Below are 16,473 nucleotides of genomic sequence, written 5' to 3'. Positions count from 1 at the left end.
AAGAAATTACAATCCGGCGGGCGAGGGACCGGCGGAGTAAAAAGAATCGACCAGGCTCTCTGTTTATGTCAGGTCCAGGTCAAGTCAGGTCAGTTCGGTCTTGGACTGACGTCGTCCCCGTTTGCAGCCGCTGGTGTTTTTCGGTTGGGACGCCATTGAACCCGAGTGCAGGAAACGAAAGCTCCGCTTTGTTTTCGCCCCGTTCATCCTGTTTGTGTACACGCCTCCACTCCCGAGCTGCAGGCTTTTTTTCCTCTTCTGTTTTTGATCGGTACCTTAGTCGTGGAGGTGTGGGATGTGGTGGTCTAGCAGTGGTCCAACGGAAGTCGGGGTTTTCAGCTGATGCGTTTTTGGTGGCGGACTTGAAGTCGGTGGGCCGTTGAAGTGGGGGGGAGGGGTGAAAGAATATACGAAGTCAAGGTACCAAGTATTACTCTGTCCTCCGATCCTGGCTCGTACATACCTTAACCGCCTTACCTAAGCCAACAAGAGCGAAACGGGCAAGGGATGTGTCTCCCACTTACCCAGCCAGGTTAGCTCTAGATCGGACGTTTCCCCGTCCCCAGCACCCTTTGGTTTCTTCCATCGCATCACATCACCTTTAAGTCCCCGGAGTAGTCTCTTCATCCATTATAATTCAGCTTTCTTCAAGGCTCATAATGTTGGTTTCGATCTTGCTGTCACCTGATTATTACCTTTCTCCCCAATATTTAGGATCGTTGCCCTGGACGCGTCAGGCACATGTCAGGCTTGTCGACTGATCCACTTCTCTCGGTCCAGTTCAACGGTCTGGACCGAACAAAGTAATCGGCAAGGATGCAGACAGCCCACTACGACAGTCCGCCCAAGTCTTACTGTATGAAGTACGAAGGAATGACGATGGTGTACCCCGTACCAAGGTATGAAGTACGAATAGTAAAAGTAGCCTTGCTTCTCCAGCCAGACTTCTTTCCGCATGTTGCGTGTCTACTGGAGACGGGGAAAGCAGCTCGGCCCCCGATTCCCATACCCCTGCTTCCCCGGTACGAAGATGCTACCCACACCACAACGCATACTTACTGCAATACGAACTTGGCAACGTCATGGAGGCATCCATAATATGTGCTTGGTGTGGTAGCTACGACGTGTTAATTAGAAACGACAAAACTGCTTGCCTCCTTCCAACTTCCAGGTGATTCAAACCTATGTACGTTGACTTATTACCCTCTCAGCATTTCTCACTGCCGTCTCGGTGTCTACCATTTCCTGTGATTCCAGACGTGGAACACAAAGGGTTTTAACGCCTCACTCGGCCAGGTCAACAAAGTTCCCTTATTCCACGCACGTGTTACGTTGACGCAGGTACACTCAGGAACCAACTTTCATAGGTCCACGGCCATAAGTAAGGTACCTTAGAACTTTTTGGGTTTGTACGAAGTACTTCGTCCGAAGGGACTAAGAGAGCGAGTCGTGCGCACTCCGCAGTATCCGTAATTAATGGGGCTGACTCCTACCTTAATTAATAAGGTAGATACCTCAGGTACTCACGTCCCCTTTATCAGGGCCGAATGTGTTATTCGATTCGTCCAGTCTCGAATCTACAGGTACTTCGTAACAACGAATCTCATATCCCAAAAATCTCGCCGGTTCCCCACACCTCTTCAAGATCCGGCGACTAGGGGACTCGAAGACTCGAAGGACACGCACGAAAAAGGAATTCAGCCTCTGAACCAAAACCGGCACCTGGCATGCCCGTGTCATCCAGAAATCTGCCCCGGGAAACGGAATGGGCATCAGGAGCTTTTCGAAAATTTGAGCTTTGCCAGACTGTAGACTTCCTCAGCCAGTATTCGGAGCAATTAAAGTGACCGAGTCCCGTTCCCGTTTCCATCACCACTGGCGGCCACCAGCCCAGCAGCCATCAACAAAAGTCCACAAACACAGTTCACAGCTTCCGCCTATCCGTATATTGCGTGTAAAGGGACATTGCGTGCTGCACCTTGAAAGGATAGAACCCCATTTCCTCCCAACTCCGAATCTCATGCCTGCCTTTGCGGTAATTCGTACTTGTCATTCTTTCGTCAAGTCGAAATTGCCCGCCTAGGACTACCTTTATTTCATTGGCCTCTGCTGGGAAGTTCTCCTGATTGCCCGTGTCCTGCCAGGCTCCACCCGGGATCCGACTACTTCTCATCACACAAATCCGCGAATGCCGCGGAGTCCCGTGGACTTCTTCTCCTTCTTGTCCCCACCTTCGTCTTTCTGCTTACCCTTATCCTCTCTGCGTATTTTGTTTTGCACGCCACCTGTGCGACGGTTAGCTAGCTGTCCAAATAACACTGCACCAATACGGAACCCAGAGATATTTGGCGAAACCCACCTCGTCCGTGGAACCGCAGCTCCGGGCTCGCACTGACCCCGAACCCCAACAACTCCGCAGGTGTTCCCGGAGAAGTGGATACCGCCCCTGGGGTCGATGGCTTCAAATCGGTTGGCGCTGTTCTGGTGTAAGATGCCGGATCTTGGGAGTCGTGATCTGTCAGAATGCGATGGGGGCCCGCCCTCACATTGACGGGGCTGGTCGAATGTGACGACCCGTTCTCGCTGTCCATCCGGAAGCCCAGTTCGTTCCGCGACGGTCCCATCGTGGAGTTTAGTTCCATCTTACACTCCTCGTACTGCAGCTGCAGCGCGGTGTACCTGCGCAACAGGTTCCCGTACTCCCTCTCCATCTCGGTCTGCTTGGCCCGGCTAGCCGCCAAGGCGCTCTGTATCGCCGAGTTGCTCTCGTTGGCGGGCCTGCAACGCGGTCCCGCCTGAGCCTCTGTGAGTTTCGCATGTAGAGTCGCTATCTGAGATTGGAAGAATCTTGTCGTCTTCTGCAGCTCATGCTCTCTCGCTGCGAGTTTCATGTTCAACTCCTCCGTCCGCTTCTCGGCCTCGGCTGCCAAGCGCATAGCGGTTTCGCGCTCTGCTTCCTTCGTCTGCAGGTCTCGCTCGAACATCGTCAGCCGTTCCACTTCCGCCTTGAGTCTGACCATATCCTTCTTGTCCAGCTCGACCGACTGCTTGTTCTGCCTCGAGTTCAGCTCCCTGACCTCTGCCTCGCAGACAATCTTCCTCAGCTTCTCGCATTCTTGCTTGGCGCTCTGCAGCTCCTGCTGGAGAGCCTCCCCCTCCGCTTTGGTCTTCTTCACTTCTTCCCGCCGCGCGAGAAGCTTCGCCGAGAAATCTGACTCCCACTTTTTGGCCAATGCGCGGCTTTTCTCCGATTCCTTTCTGATCTGCATCTCGGCCTTCTTGGCATCCTCTAGCCGGTTCTTCAAGTTCCGATTTGCCATGATGAGGTTCTGTGTCTCGGCCTCACTTGCTGCCTCCCTGACGTGCGCTCGCCGCAACTCACCAATGTGAGCCATGTGCTGCTGCTTCAAGTACCTCTCAAAGTTGAGGTCATTCTGCAGCAGCATGACGTGTTGCTGCAGCTGTGTCACCCTGGAAAGCAGATCCCCTTGGGAAAGAGAGACTGTCGACGGCGCGGCTGGACCGGGAGTGGGTACTCGACTAATGGGCCTCTCATGGGCCGATTCCGCATGGCTCAGTGCCAACGATGGGACGCTATCGTTTGCTAGCGACTGGTGAAGGCCTGACTTGATGGCCTTGTTCGACTGGAGCATGTCTTGCAGCTGCGTCTGCGGGTTGGACACCGTCAGCTGCGGGGGTAGAGTTGGACTGTCACCTCCGGGCCCTGCTTGTCGACTCCGCGCCTCGCTCATGTCGGCATTCGAAGGACGGCTAGATAGCGACGCGTGTCGCTGGACCAGGGACGGAACGCGGCTGCTCGCCGGGGAATCCGCACCCGAGCCTCGGGAGTTTCGCCAACTCTCTAAACCCGGGTCGGGTCCAAGACCACTGAGGAGAGCCGTTTGCACACCTTCCTGCTCCGAGCCTGAGCCGTCCATGGATAGAACCAACGACGTGCCTCCTTGCAGTTGCGGGGCAAGCCCGTGCTCTTCCGCTCCCAAACGCGTAGGAACGCGCAACGCGAAGCAATCCGCAACCAACACGGCAGGCTCGCTGTTCAGCCACCTTCCCATGTCCGTCTTTTCTGACTCTACAGTGAGTGTGTAGAAGTTGGGGTGTAAGAGATGATCTCGCCGGAATTTCTCTGACTTGTGACGCATCTCCGTGGGCTGGACGTCCACATCGGCTTCATTGGCTACATTCGCATGCCTCAGATACCGGTGAGGTTTTCTGATATAATCCGTGAAGTTGAGGGGATATAGCCCGTAGAGAATAGTAAAGTAGTCGGCGAGATGGACTATGCTTAGCTCGTCAGTGTCTGGGGAGAATGTGCATGTTTCCCAGCCAGTATTGGAAGCAGAGCCTTTATTCTCTGAATCGTCAGCTCCAGCCTCGACGATCCCAGTTCTTTCATGATCCCAGAATAGTAGTCTTGCATAAATGTTGAACAAGGTGGGAAGATACGGTATAAGAGCACTGGGCATATGCGGCAGGGCCATAATCAGGGTGGTGAGAGCTAATGATACCACCACAGTCGAGGTATCTAGCTGTAGGCATCGTAGCAGGTTGCCGAAAAGCGGTGTCTGTAACATGAGGTATAGATGTGGAGGCTGGTTCTGCATAAACTCGGAGAGCATTCTGATGGTTCTGGTTCGATATTCGCTCTTTACGAAGAAGCGATCGAGCAGGTCGAGAAAGGGCTGGATTCAATTGGCACCGTCAGCGTCCCAAACAGAAGAAAATGAAAGCCTTCGGGAAGAGAGGATAAAGGCCTCACCTTCGGTTTCTTCTTGCCCCACGTTACGAGCGCTCCCCGGATAGCACGCTCCGATGCCACGGCACTTTGGACGTCGCCTGTTTCCACAGCATGGTGCATTCCCAACCAGGTCGTGTATAGCCGCTCGGCAAAGGTATTCAAAGTCGTGTTGCTATCGGATTCCCGGTCATACTGATCCTCGACTAGAAGCATATCTAGCATCCCCGTGATTATTTCGTCCAGCACGCTTTTTTCCATGGTACAGTTGGCCTGGGTCACTTCTTGCAGAGTATCCCACCAGTAGAAAACGCGCGACGGGACGCGCAGGATTGGCATCAGACGACGAAGGACGGCAATAAAGCCAGCCAAGTTCGCATGTATGCCGTTGACGTGCTTCTGGTAGATGGACTGGAGCTCATCGTGGAGTTTTTCTGAGCCAGATTCATCAAACTTCTCGTGTCGGGATATGTAAGCCTCGATCGTTTGGATAAGCTCTTCTGGAAGGGGCAGTGTCGGCGCATTGCTGCAGTACACAGTAATGGCCTTCGTCAAATCCTTCAGCGACCTTTTGGAGCCACATGTCAGCAATGTGCGAGGAGAAGCCACAAGGCTGCGCATCAGTTTCATCGAGTTTGAAATCGGGTTTATCGATGCGAGAGGCCCAATAAAGACTGCACCGGCCCAGGGGAACGAGGGGTTGTTTAAGTAGCATACCCGGAAGACGCCATATTGGCACCATCAGCTCGTCATTAAGACGAGCAAGTAACACAGAATCGCAAAATGAGGAGACTACGAAGTCAAAGATTTGAGTTTGCAACCGACCGCTCTAGTGCTGTTCCTGTTCCGACGTTGCTGTGGTACATACGAAGTAGGTAATGCATCAGGTATATGAGGTAGGTAACTAGGAAGGTAGGCCAGTGTCGACCAGCAACCCCACGATAATCTAAGCATGTACAGTATTCATACAGTATATGGACTGTATGTGCGTATCTTATCTTTTAGCCTACCATAGCTGCCTTACGTAATTCAAGTAAGCGCCATCACAATTACGAGTCCCCCGATGGTCTACGGAAATAAACCGATCGCTTGATTCCCCATTTTATTGTCAACACTTTCGTCGTCTTCAGACGTCTTTTTGAACCATCAGATGAATCCTAAATAACCCGATAAACATGGATTTGTACAGAGTACACAGCGGTGTTGCCGACCTATTATAAGCAGACAACTCGGCAAACTGTGTTGGCGGAAACGGAATCTGTTCCCGTTCACATCTTAATACCTATGAGCCAGAAGATGCGACCCACCCCTTGGTTAGGGATATTCTTTGAAGCTAAGACCTTGGGAGGTTCAGTATCACACGACGACATCAGGCTGTCAATAGTTTTCAGTCAAGGAGAGGAATGGTGCCATTCCGACTACCGAGAAAGCCAAGATCCCTGTCATGATCATGCGAAGCCCTTTGCGGGAAGGGCCGGGTTTTCTAGTAAAAGTCGTTTCGGAGGCCCGTCCCGCCTTCTGACGCCGCAGGCCTTGAAATATCGCGTGGTTGATGCTGAATATCATAGCCCAATATCAAGGTAGACTAGTCGCCGATGGGAACCCTACGCCTATATCTCGTCCTAGTCGCCCCTGATTCAACTTTAACCGAATGAATCCCACCCCCTTGGACATGCAGGTACCACCGGACGTCTCGATTCTGCGGGGAGGCTTCGCTTTTGCGGGTTGCAGCGAATCCTAGCTGATCACACCGGCTGGAGTGATCTGGCTTTCCATTCGATAGGCAAACAACAAGTCCAGCTCGGCTGGAGTTGAGACCGAACGGGGCCCCCGCCAAATCCCCAATCTTATGGGCCTTGTTTTGCTCGTAGTACGTGTAGCATTCAACCGCACTCCTTGTGGCTCGGCTTGGGCCACAGGAGGACACAGGATACGTCCTGCGATTTACGATGGAACGACCATGCCAGCATCCGCCGCCAGTCGCCCGCGAGAGTGGAAACCCCCAATTGCCGCCTCTACGTTGTCTTTGGGACGAGCTAGGAAGTACAATTACAGTACGACCAGGGTTGCTGCATCCAGGGCGGCCGGCCCCTACGTGTACAGTAGGGGTGCTTGTCCAAGATACACCGGGATTGGTGGGGTGATCTCCTGCAACGAGGTACTGAGACCCGCCCCGTGACATCAGGAGATTGATGCAAACCGTTTTGGCTGGGTTTTGGCTGGGACACTGGGGCTAACCCCGCATTCCAACTCGCATAGCCCCACAACGTAAGGTAGGTGACAGTCCACAAATTGTCGGGCTTTAGTGGGTCCACACACGATAATCGGATCGAGCTTACACCACCGGATATGCTTCCAACACGGGAGGATGGGATACCTTCGTGGCCGGACGAACTGTTTTCATCAGGTGTTCCTTGCTAGCTAACTCAATTGACCCATTCACACAATACCGTACCAATTTTCTTCATAGAAAGTGTCAATCCATTCAAAGTCTTATCATTTTTGTTGGCCCAAAACTACCAGGTACATACCTTAGGGTAAGGTCTTGAGGGGGTAACATCAGGAACCTGCCGTGGGCTGATAGGCATCTGCGTCCTGCGATGACGACTCATCAATTAGGGGCAGATCACTTGCCCCTCTCAGGTCACGAGCGCAGCTTACATGGTCCCTCCGAAAAGCCAGCTCTAGCTCCAGGTCCATCCCCTCAACCCCTCACTGGTGCGAGTACTTCTTCTACTTGCGTCTCCCAGCCCCAAGTCCCTCCTCCTCCTCCTCCCTTTCTTCTCCCTTTCATACACCTGCTTCTGCACACCACACCCTATCGCACCGTTTACCCGACCATCACAGCCAACCCGGATCCGGTCAATTGAACCGGAAGCCAGTCGAATTTCTCATTCCCAGACTTAGACTTGTGGCTCGGCCCCTTTCCTCATCGCTGTAGATACGTCACCTTCGCCACATTCTCCTCTCAGTCGACAAAGTTCTTTCAAGATGGCAAACAAGAACTCTGCAGTGTCGGACGAGCCCATCGAGGTTCTGTTCGCACTGCAACCCAAATTCAACCTTACTGACCTCGCTGGTCCGCTGGAGGCTCTGGCCTGGGCTCAGCACGATGCCAATGATGCATGTTAGTGTTGCCATTACCCGGAGTGTGCTTGATCTGCACCTCGACCCCTCTTCTGAGCACCCCCGCACATTGGGGGAGCTCCAGGAACCAGTGACCTCGGCAGGGAGGCTAACCGCTGCCCAATCGGCCACAACCCATAGCTAGCAAAGCCTTCGAATGCACCCTCGCCGCAGCCGAACCCAAGGTTCTGTCAAACCAGGGCGTCGTGGTCGGCAGTCAAATCTCCTACAAGGAGGCGTACGACCGTCTGAACGACTTTGACGTCCTCGTCATTATTGGCGGTGGTGTAGAGGAACTTTTGAAGGAAGGTGGTGAACCCCTTTCCCTTATCCTCGCATATGCCGAGCTTCAGAAGAACGATCCTGGCCGCGAACGCACTCTCTTCTCCGTGTGCACCGGGTCCCTCCTCCTTGCTAAGCAAGGAATCCTATCCGGCCTCTCGGCCACCACGCATCCTTATTACATGACAAAATTTGAAATCCTCTGCAGTGAGGCCGCTACCAGGAATCTCGCTGAGCGCACCGATGTCGTTGAGGACGCCAGATATGTTGTCAATAATCTCCGCTTTGACATCGGGGATGAGGATGAGAACCCATACATTCGACGGAAGTCGGACGCCCGTCGCCCTTCCCATGGCCGGTATGTTCTCACCACTTATACCTTGCGGGCACATGTCAATGCATTTTGGACTTGTACAAGCTGACAACGGATAATGCAGGAAGGGCAGCATGTCATTCAAAAGTGCCACCAGGCGCGAGTCTATTGCCCGCCGCGCCGCGATGCGGCTCGGTGGGCTTCGGGTGATCACGAGTGGGGGAGTGAGCGCGGGTGTAGATGCGGCTCTATACCTAATCAGCGCTCTCGTCTCCGATGACTCTGCCGCCGAGGTCGCACGCGTTATGCAGTGGACCTGGAACAAGGGGATTGTCGTGGATGGCCTCGACGTTTAGATGGTGGGTGATATGGCGAATATGGTAAGGGTCAAGATGACCCCGGCGAAATGACGGACAGTGTTACTTTTTTGGGCTGTTCGATGTAAACCTGGTAACATTGTTAAATGCGAAATGAAATGATTATGCTGTTTGTTCTCTGATGGAATGAAGGTGCTCAGAGGTATACATAAAATCTGCTCTTGCCGGTGACAATGGTTCACTCTGTCATAAGTATGGTAGTTGTCCTGAGAAATCTTCAGCGAGTGCATGTCAAGTCACAAGGTCATTTGGATAGCAGTCATTCGAATCTGGAGCGTGCTTGTTCTGTTAGGAGGCATTCAGCCCCACATGTTAGTGCCGAGACACAAATTCTCCGCCGGGGGGGGGGGGGGGGGGGGGGGGGCGGCGGGCGGGTGGGTGAAGTATCATCAAAGTTAACCATTCTCGGGCTCCGGAATGAGGATGTTCCGCATTGACCAATCAAACCCTCTTATTGAAGAGCACCTTGAATTTTTGAGCGACTGGATGATCGCGATCACAACTCGCGGCCCCGACTTAGAGAGCCATACCGTCAGAATGGCAGAAACAGCAGTAGGAAACTTGGCCCGAAGGCTACCCAACTTCAGGCTGGGAAAGAAGAAGGTCTTCCTGTATGTCCCTACCAATCTCTCCCTCCCGTGAAGCCGAAAAGCATCACCGCATTGGGAGAACGCTCTCCCGGACGACCACATCGATCGCTAATCCCAGAGTCTTCTCTCCAGTCCTTCCCATGTCATCACCTTCCTCCGCCGAGACAACCAACCTCCCAACTGGGCGCACTTCGAGGTGCCCCTAACCTTCACCAAGTTCGACCTCCGCGATTACCTCTGGAACCTGTACGGCGTGGAAACGACCAAGGTTCGCAGCGCCGTACAGCAGCACAAGGTAGAGCGACGCCAGGGCGGGCGCGGCGCCCTCTACCGACCCCCTCCGACAAAATACATGACGGCCGAGTTGACGCGGCCGTTCGTCTGGCCCGAAGTCCCGGCAGATCTGCAACCGTGGAACAAGGACCTGTGGGACGCCCGAGAGAAGAGCGGCAATCTGGCGTCGAAAACCCAGCGCGCGCGGCACGAAGAAGGGAATATCGGTTCCCCCAGCAAGGATCCCATTACGTTTGATCGTCGCGAGCTGCGGCAACGGGCGCAGAAGTACCTCAACGGCCAACTCACCTGGGAGACGGACGCGAAGCTGGATGAGAAGTGGAGGACGCAGGGTGGGGCGGAGAAGAAGTGATCAAACGGCCCTTAGTTTCGAGTTGTGTGCTTACAAACTTGGCCGGGACGGGCACTGCAGGAAGATGTATTGTATTATATTACGAGGGCGGACAAGCAGCGGCACGGAAGGAGGAGTGCTTGTATGATATCCGTCTTAGAAAAAACATGGCCGCATATAAACATCCGCACCTGGCGGGTATCCTTCGAGCGTTGTCTGCCATGACTGGGTGGTTCTTGGTTCTTAAATTGTTTCATGACTCTTCGGGCAGCACCCAGCAATCCCGCTTTTGGGACTCGAGCACACTGTCCCCCCAACTCCACCACCCCGCCGTCAAGTTTCTTGCGAATACCTCCAGGCCGCGGAAGCCGGGACCGAGGACGTCGTCAAAGAGACGGCGCAGGTTAGGTTTCCTGGAATGCATGTCCGGCACGGCAACTACGACACGCTGAGGCACCTTGACGCTGCTTCCGACCCGTCTGGCCACGATGAGCCGCTCCCAGGGCTTTCTCCATGTCGACTCGAGATCATAGAGCGGCTCCCCGGCCGCTGTGACCTTGAGCCAGGTCCACTCGACCGCGACCTCGAGACCCCATTCGGCGAGGATGCCGTTGGTGGGTGCGGTCAGGAGTTCCATGAGGCTGGGCTTGTTGGTCACCCAGACAGCGACTAGGCCGTCGGGCGCGAGGTGCGAGCCTACGGGAATCTGAGATAAGAGGCGACGTGTGTCGTCCACGCCTCGCGTGGTGGGGTATCCGCCTCTTTTCCGCTTAGCGGAACGGTTCGGCCAAGGAGGGTCGAGTATGATGAGGTCAAATACGGGGGCTTTTGACAGGAATTCTTCCCTCTTTTCCTCGATTGTGCCATGGACATACTTGGCGCCTTCCGGGAACCAGTGGCTGGCTGATTCACCGTGGCTTTCGGGTTGCTTCCGTTCGGTGGTCCGCCTAGGTAAACAGAAGGGACCGGTATATGATGAGTTCAGCGTCTCCAATGCCCGCCTAACCGTAGAACGTGTCATGAGATCCGCCAGCAGGGTGGAGGGCGACTGCGCATGTTGGCGGATCTCAGCATCCCTAGGCTCAGGGACTAAGAAAGGAGTCGAGATGGGCTCGGCCGAAAGCAAGCGGCGAGGCGGGGTCTGATCTGAGAGAACCTGGGCCTCTTCCAGGGACCTTGGAATATCTAGGAGAATCACGGATTTACTCTCATCATGGAATAAGATACAGGATTCATCCCTGGTTGCTTGAGGCGAGAACAAAGGAGATGACGAGGGGGCACAGGGTGGTTGCATCGGCCCCGCTTGACCGCTTTCGATCCGTTCCAATGGTAAGGACAACTTGGTGTCCTTTCGGGCGTCTGATTTGAGATCCGGGGACATCCTCGGGGCTATGGGATGCCGGGGGGGACTCTTGCTCTTCCCCGCGTGGTTGTTGTCTAGCCAGGCTTGGGTTCCCTCCAGGTCCCACCATTGGCATCCTTGGCTGAAGGTCAGGTGATCAGGCGGATGGATGTTGTCAAGTGTGTCGGCCGATATGACACATTGAGACTTGGAGAGATCCGGGGATTTGGGGAAGAAAAAGTGTTGGTCTTGTCATATCTTGCTGATATACAAATCGTTGCCAAACAGTTATGTCTTTCAAATGTTGTACGAAGTAATTAATTACTCCATACTTCGTACCGTACATAGGTACCTTAATCATGATGTGGAGTCGCTCAGCAGTTCGAAGTGCGACTTTATATCATTAGTAATATAGACCCACGTCAGTCGTCAATGGCAGTTTGTTCGGCAATCTTCGGCTTGGAATTCTCTCCTGTTTACCGGCGGGGGAGGTCCCACTTTTCTCAACCCCAGACTTGTCTTCCAATTTCGCAGTTTAAGCCGGGCAAATAAATCCCCCACCGTTGCAGCGGATGACGTCCCCTAAAGCATCCGTCACAAGCCGGAAATTTCTCTCAACGTTCCACGACTCGCGATTATTTCCACCTGTTCTTGTCCTTCCTTTGCTTTGAGGAAGCGTCGACCATATCTTCTCAACTTGAAGACAAAGATATCCATAGATAAACACTACTACAACAGTTCTAGGCCCGGCGATGTCTTATCGGTAACAGCGGCCTCACCCCTTTTTCTTCCGAACGAGCGAACGAGCGAACAGCGAACGAGCGAGTTGGTGCATCAGGGCCTCACCGCCTTGACTTCCCCGCGGGGACTCAGGGAATGACCTCTACCGTCCTTGAACATGATCAGCAAATGGCCGCCGCGAACGATGTCGGGCGTCCGAGGACAACGGCCGCGCCCGCAACCACTACAATGGCGAAAGGGGACACCGCAAACATACCGAAGCCTCAACCCGTCCCAGAGACCGAAGATGAGACCATAGCCGTGCGGAAAAACACGCGAACTTTCGACTATGTATGGCGTTCCGGCCTCGCAGGCGGTCTAGCTGGATGTGCGGTACGTTCGTAGCTCCTCCTCCTCCTCCTCCTCCTCCTCCTCGGATGTTTGCGTAGTCTCAGGTGATCTAACGTATATTCCCCTCTCCAGGCCAAGACTGTCGTTGCCCCTCTCGACCGAGTCAAGATTCTGTTCCAGGCTAGCAACCCACAATTCGCAAAGTACACCGGATCCTGGGTCGGCGTGGCCACGGCCATGCGCGACATCCATCGCCAGGACGGCATTCTAGGTCTTTACCGCGGACACTCGGCCACCCTACTGAGAATCTTCCCTTATGCCGGCATCAAGTTCCTGGCATACGAGCAGGTTCGGTCCCTCGTCATCCGCCGCCGCGAACACGAGACACCCATCCGCCGACTCGTCAGCGGCGCTGCTGCCGGCGTATGCTCCGTCTTCTTCACCTACCCCCTCGAAGTCATCCGTGTCCGCCTCGCCTTCGAGACCAAGCACGGACATTCTTCCTTCCGTGACATCTGTCGGAGGATCTACAATGAATATCCTGTCGCAGCCTCCTCCGGCACTCACGCCACCACCTCGTCGTCTCCCACCGTCTCTGTCGTCGCCCGGCCTGCCGGCGGCCTCTCCAATTTTTACCGCGGCTTCGCTCCCACCCTCCTCGGCATGCTTCCCTACGCAGGCATATCGTTCCTCACGCACGACACCATGGGCGACATCCTCCGCAACCCCCTGCTCGCCCAGTGGACCATCCTCCCCGAGACGCGCAAGTTGCCCCATAAGCCGGGCAAGCCCGCGCCACTCCGCTCCTGGGCCGAGCTCCTCTCCGGTGGCATCGCCGGTCTGGTGTCCCAGACCTTCTCATACCCCCTCGAGGTCGTCCGCCGTCGCATGCAGGTCGGAGGCGCCGTCGGCGACGGCCACCGCTTGCGCATCGCGGAGACGGCAGGCCTTATCTTCCGCGAGCGCGGCATCCGGGGCTTCTTCGTCGGCCTCACCATCGGCTACGCCAAGGTCGCTCCTATGGTAGCCGTCAGTTTCTACACTTACGAGCGAGGCAAGCTTTGGCTGGGCATTTGATACCCAAAGGGGCGGGCGCTTTTGATTTTGCCATCTTGCGTACCTACCTAACCTATTTTTGTCAATTACCCATCCATCACCCACGGACGGTAACCTACCGAAGGAGGAGAACGCTCTGGAGGGACATCTGGCACTAGACTCGGTTTGGCATGAGGACGAGGAGGCTCGATTTCTTTTTTTCATTTGTGCTTTGTCAAAGAGGCGTTGACGGGCGATTCGGCGCGGCATGGTTAAACGAGCAGCATCAGCAGTAGGTTCATTTGAATTGGATATAAACGCATGTGCCTTTCTCTTTTACAGATGGTGGATTATATGCCGGAAGATGCGTGCTTGTATAGGCCAGAAGGGGATCATCAGGTTGATACGGATGTATGGAAATATCCATATAGATGTTTTTTACTACACGTCGAACCCGGCTCTGGCTCTCTCTTACGCTCGCTCTGGTGAATACTATCAGGACTTCGACAGTCCATTCAGAACATGGAAATCGCTGAGAACATGAAAAGCCACCGCGGCATACCTTGGGCGGTTAGTCTCATGAAGTGGGAGCTCTCTACGTAGACCTCCCGCTAATATTCTTCGAGTCTTAACGTACAGGGTGCTCCGTCTTGTCAATAGACCATAATAACCAATAAATGACTGTTCATTCTCTCGAGTTGTGATGTAGACGATTAATATTATGCAGCAGAACAAGCGAGTGAGGACAAAGATGGGCTTTCAGACTAAGAAATCGAATATATGTCTTCTTGGAATTCAGATCATCTTCGTCCTCCAACCCCAAAACTCCCAACAGACCCAAACTTTTGTTAACCTTGGAAAGTACAAATTATCCGTATGTCTGGGCGGCCATTCCTGCGAGTGTTCCAAACATCGGGGTATCCAGGTATCGAGAGAAAAAAGAACCCGGCCATAACTCCTGATAAGACAAGTCTTCTTCCCAAAGCCGAGGTGAAGCCCAATTGGTACCGAGAAGGAAATAGACATTATCGTGTATACACGCATAGACGGAGAAACATAAGAAGAAAGAGAGAGAGACAGAGAGAGAGAGAGACAGAGAGAGAGAGAGAGAGAGAGAGAAGAGAGAGAGAGAGAGAAGAGAAAATAAAGAAAAGAAAAGAAACAACCCCAGGGACAATATGGAAATATATCAGGAGTGGCATCGTCTGTATATGTGTTTGTGTTCGTGACCAGTCTTAGTCCGTGTCAGTAGTATGCTTCCGGCGGTCTCGTTTCCCATCTATAAACAACAACCACTACTTCTCCGTAGTTCAGGTTGCCGTCATGGCAGGTCGGCGTAGAGAGAACTCGTTGTAGGCGGGAAGACCGCTCCTCTCCTGGGGCGAAAGATACGGCTGCCCCAAGAACCGGGGCTGCAGGAGCTCATCGGCCTCCATCTGCTCGCGCTGTTCCATGGCGGCGTCGAAGCTGGGGAGGCCAGGGTCCAGCGACAGCTGCTGCGGCGTCGCCGACGGCTGCACGGCCACTTGCACCGGCACCATGAGGTTGACCTTGGTGTCGGCGACGGTGACGGCCAGCTGCAGCGTGTAGGTGCGCGAGATGAGGCAGGTGTGGAAGGTGGGAAGAAGGAGCTTCCGCGAGGTCATGACCTTGAAGGGGACGCGGATGGTCGTCTCGTGGTAGAAGGGGGCCTTCGCACCACCACTGCCGCTGTTGGGCTTATGGGGGTGCCTGTTCGAGCCGTGGTCCGAGTCGGAGGGGCTGTCGGGGTGGCCCTCGTGGTGGCCCTCGCTGGAGTAGCCGGAATCGCGGCGGGTGATGGATGTGGGACGCATTTGCCATGAGGTCGGCTCCATGTCGGTGGACGAGGCGGACCCGATGGCCATGGAGTAGCTGAGCTGCGAAAGCCCTGTAAGCGCCGACTGCCGACTGTCGCCCATGTTGGGCGGGACTGGCATGGGCGTGGGGCTGAACCAGGTCGTGGACTGGAGCTTCGCCGAAACGCGGTTCACCTTCGGGGGCGCGATCTCCGGGGCGTGCGGCGCGAAGGAGAGGTTGACCAGCACTGACGTCTCCGCGCTGCCCCTGAAGTCTGAGGCGACGCGAAGGGCGGCAGGCTGGGCGGCCGTGGCGGTGAGGACGCCCTGTTTGCCGGAGAAGATGTTCTTGCGGAGGGTCTTCGACTTGGTGAGCCTGTACTGGCGGTCCTGGGGAGTGATGTTCAGGGGCGGGTCCTCAATCGAGGTGGGGAGGACGTTGATGCGACGGTCAGCCTCCATAAGCTTCAGTGGAAGGTCGTCTAGGTCGGGCTGCTCGGCGACGCGGGCCTTGACGAGGTACTCGATACGGGTCATGTCGGGGGAAAAGTCGTCAAAGCTCCAGTGGCCCATCGAAGGCGGGAGGCGCATGTGCTGGTCGTGGACGAAGACGGATTGCTTCTTGTGGTTGCAAGCGCTCAGAGTGAGCTGCTGGGGAATGACAAAATGGAAAGGGATGGTGTAAGTGCGGCCAGCCTCGAAGACGCGAGGTGTCGGATAGGCGGATTCGGGGATAGGCATGTTCATCTTGAGGAAAGTGTGGGAGGAGTGATGGGACAACTGGGCGGCATCGACGCGGGAGCTGGCGCGGCCGATGAGAGCGATGGAAACGATGTCGAAGCGAGTGTCCCTCCAGGGGGTAATCACTACGTCGCCCGAGACGGGAGAGCCCGAGTTGAAGATCTTGGCCCTGTAGTCATCATGGAGTTTGATCTGAATGTTCGGACCTTTGGGCAAGATGGGGCGGGAGAAGGTGAGCGCAGTGCTCATATCGCTGGCGGCTGACATGGTGATTGTATCTTTCTTCTTTTCTTTCTTGTTTTTAGTCGAGTTTATTGACGATTTACCGGAGACAAGAGAGTCTCGTACGGGGTGGTCTTGCGACAACTCAGCAAAGCGGAAGAAGCCCCCGTGTTAGTGGT

General features: G+C 54.6%; 8 protein-coding genes across 8 annotated transcripts; 5 read left to right on the top strand and 3 right to left on the bottom strand.

Moving 5' to 3' along the window:
• Positions 1-816: 816 nt before the first annotated feature.
• SODALDRAFT_321970 (hypothetical protein) lies at positions 817-1,812 on the top strand (the record flags this gene model as incomplete). Its single annotated transcript, XM_028609672.1, has 5 exons — positions 817-899; positions 989-1,022; positions 1,136-1,186; positions 1,342-1,381; positions 1,511-1,812. 5 exons carry the CDS (start codon positions 817-819, stop codon positions 1,810-1,812), a joined length of 510 nt encoding a protein of 169 aa, XP_028468470.1.
• Positions 1,813-2,172: 360 nt separating this feature from the next.
• On the bottom strand, positions 2,173-5,484 carry SODALDRAFT_338367 (tuberous sclerosis 1; the record flags this gene model as incomplete). Its single annotated transcript, XM_028612775.1, has 4 exons — positions 2,173-2,285; positions 2,360-4,700; positions 4,778-5,321; positions 5,471-5,484. 4 exons carry the CDS (start codon positions 5,482-5,484, stop codon positions 2,173-2,175), a joined length of 3,012 nt encoding a protein of 1,003 aa, XP_028468469.1.
• A 1,762-nt stretch (positions 5,485-7,246) lies between these two features.
• SODALDRAFT_330404 (class I glutamine amidotransferase-like protein) lies at positions 7,247-8,868 on the top strand. The gene is made up of 3 exons (XM_028611188.1): positions 7,247-7,880; positions 8,021-8,519; positions 8,599-8,868. The coding sequence occupies exons 1-3, from the start codon at positions 7,745-7,747 to the stop codon at positions 8,828-8,830; spliced, it is 867 nt and encodes a 288-aa protein (XP_028468468.1). The 5' UTR covers positions 7,247-7,744; the 3' UTR covers positions 8,831-8,868.
• Positions 8,869-9,272: 404 nt separating this feature from the next.
• On the top strand, positions 9,273-10,284 carry SODALDRAFT_330403 (hypothetical protein). The gene is made up of 2 exons (XM_028611187.1): positions 9,273-9,462; positions 9,574-10,284. The coding sequence occupies exons 1-2, from the start codon at positions 9,389-9,391 to the stop codon at positions 10,085-10,087; spliced, it is 588 nt and encodes a 195-aa protein (XP_028468467.1). The 5' UTR covers positions 9,273-9,388; the 3' UTR covers positions 10,088-10,284.
• Positions 10,204-11,696, bottom strand: SODALDRAFT_101942 (MT-A70 family). The gene has a single exon (XM_028606461.1). The coding sequence runs from the start codon at positions 11,445-11,447 to the stop codon at positions 10,320-10,322; it is 1,128 nt and encodes a 375-aa protein (XP_028468466.1). The 5' UTR covers positions 11,448-11,696; the 3' UTR covers positions 10,204-10,319.
• Positions 11,697-12,377: 681 nt separating this feature from the next.
• On the top strand, positions 12,378-13,556 carry SODALDRAFT_321965 (mitochondrial carrier; the record flags this gene model as incomplete). Its single annotated transcript, XM_028609671.1, has 2 exons — positions 12,378-12,521; positions 12,612-13,556. The coding sequence occupies 2 exons, from the start codon at positions 12,378-12,380 to the stop codon at positions 13,554-13,556; spliced, it is 1,089 nt and encodes a 362-aa protein (XP_028468465.1).
• Positions 13,557-14,224: 668 nt separating this feature from the next.
• SODALDRAFT_101924 (hypothetical protein) lies at positions 14,225-14,844 on the top strand. The gene has a single exon (XM_028606460.1). The coding sequence runs from the start codon at positions 14,391-14,393 to the stop codon at positions 14,751-14,753; it is 363 nt and encodes a 120-aa protein (XP_028468464.1). The 5' UTR covers positions 14,225-14,390; the 3' UTR covers positions 14,754-14,844.
• SODALDRAFT_271994 (hypothetical protein) lies at positions 14,825-16,339 on the bottom strand (the record flags this gene model as incomplete). Its single annotated transcript, XM_028607803.1, has 1 exon — positions 14,825-16,339. The coding sequence occupies one exon, from the start codon at positions 16,337-16,339 to the stop codon at positions 14,825-14,827; it is 1,515 nt and encodes a 504-aa protein (XP_028468463.1).
• Positions 16,340-16,473: the final 134 nt, after the last annotated feature.

Source organism: Sodiomyces alkalinus, assembly GCF_003711515.1.
Source record: "Sodiomyces alkalinus F11 unplaced genomic scaffold SODALscaffold_2, whole genome shotgun sequence".
Classification (NCBI taxonomy): Eukaryota; Fungi; Ascomycota; class Sordariomycetes; order Glomerellales; family Plectosphaerellaceae; genus Sodiomyces; species Sodiomyces alkalinus.
This window is presented reverse-complemented; position numbering and strand designations above follow the sequence as displayed.

Coding starts and splice junctions, on each gene's coding strand:
- SODALDRAFT_101924 (XM_028606460.1), top strand. CDS start 14,391: ATGTCTGGGCGGCCATTCCTGCGAGTGTTCCAAACATCGGGGTATCCA.
- SODALDRAFT_330404 (XM_028611188.1), top strand. CDS start 7,745: ATGGCAAACAAGAACTCTGCAGTGTCGGACGAGCCCATCGAGGTTCTG. Junction 7,881..8,020: donor GCACGATGCCAATGATGCAT/GTTAGTGTTGCC, acceptor CACAACCCATAG/CTAGCAAAGCCTTCGAATGC. Junction 8,520..8,598: donor CGTCGCCCTTCCCATGGCCG/GTATGTTCTCAC, acceptor CGGATAATGCAG/GAAGGGCAGCATGTCATTCA.
- SODALDRAFT_330403 (XM_028611187.1), top strand. CDS start 9,389: ATGGCAGAAACAGCAGTAGGAAACTTGGCCCGAAGGCTACCCAACTTC. Junction 9,463..9,573: donor GGAAAGAAGAAGGTCTTCCT/GTATGTCCCTAC, acceptor TCTTCTCTCCAG/TCCTTCCCATGTCATCACCT.
- SODALDRAFT_101942 (XM_028606461.1), bottom strand. CDS start 11,447: ATGTCCCCGGATCTCAAATCAGACGCCCGAAAGGACACCAAGTTGTCC.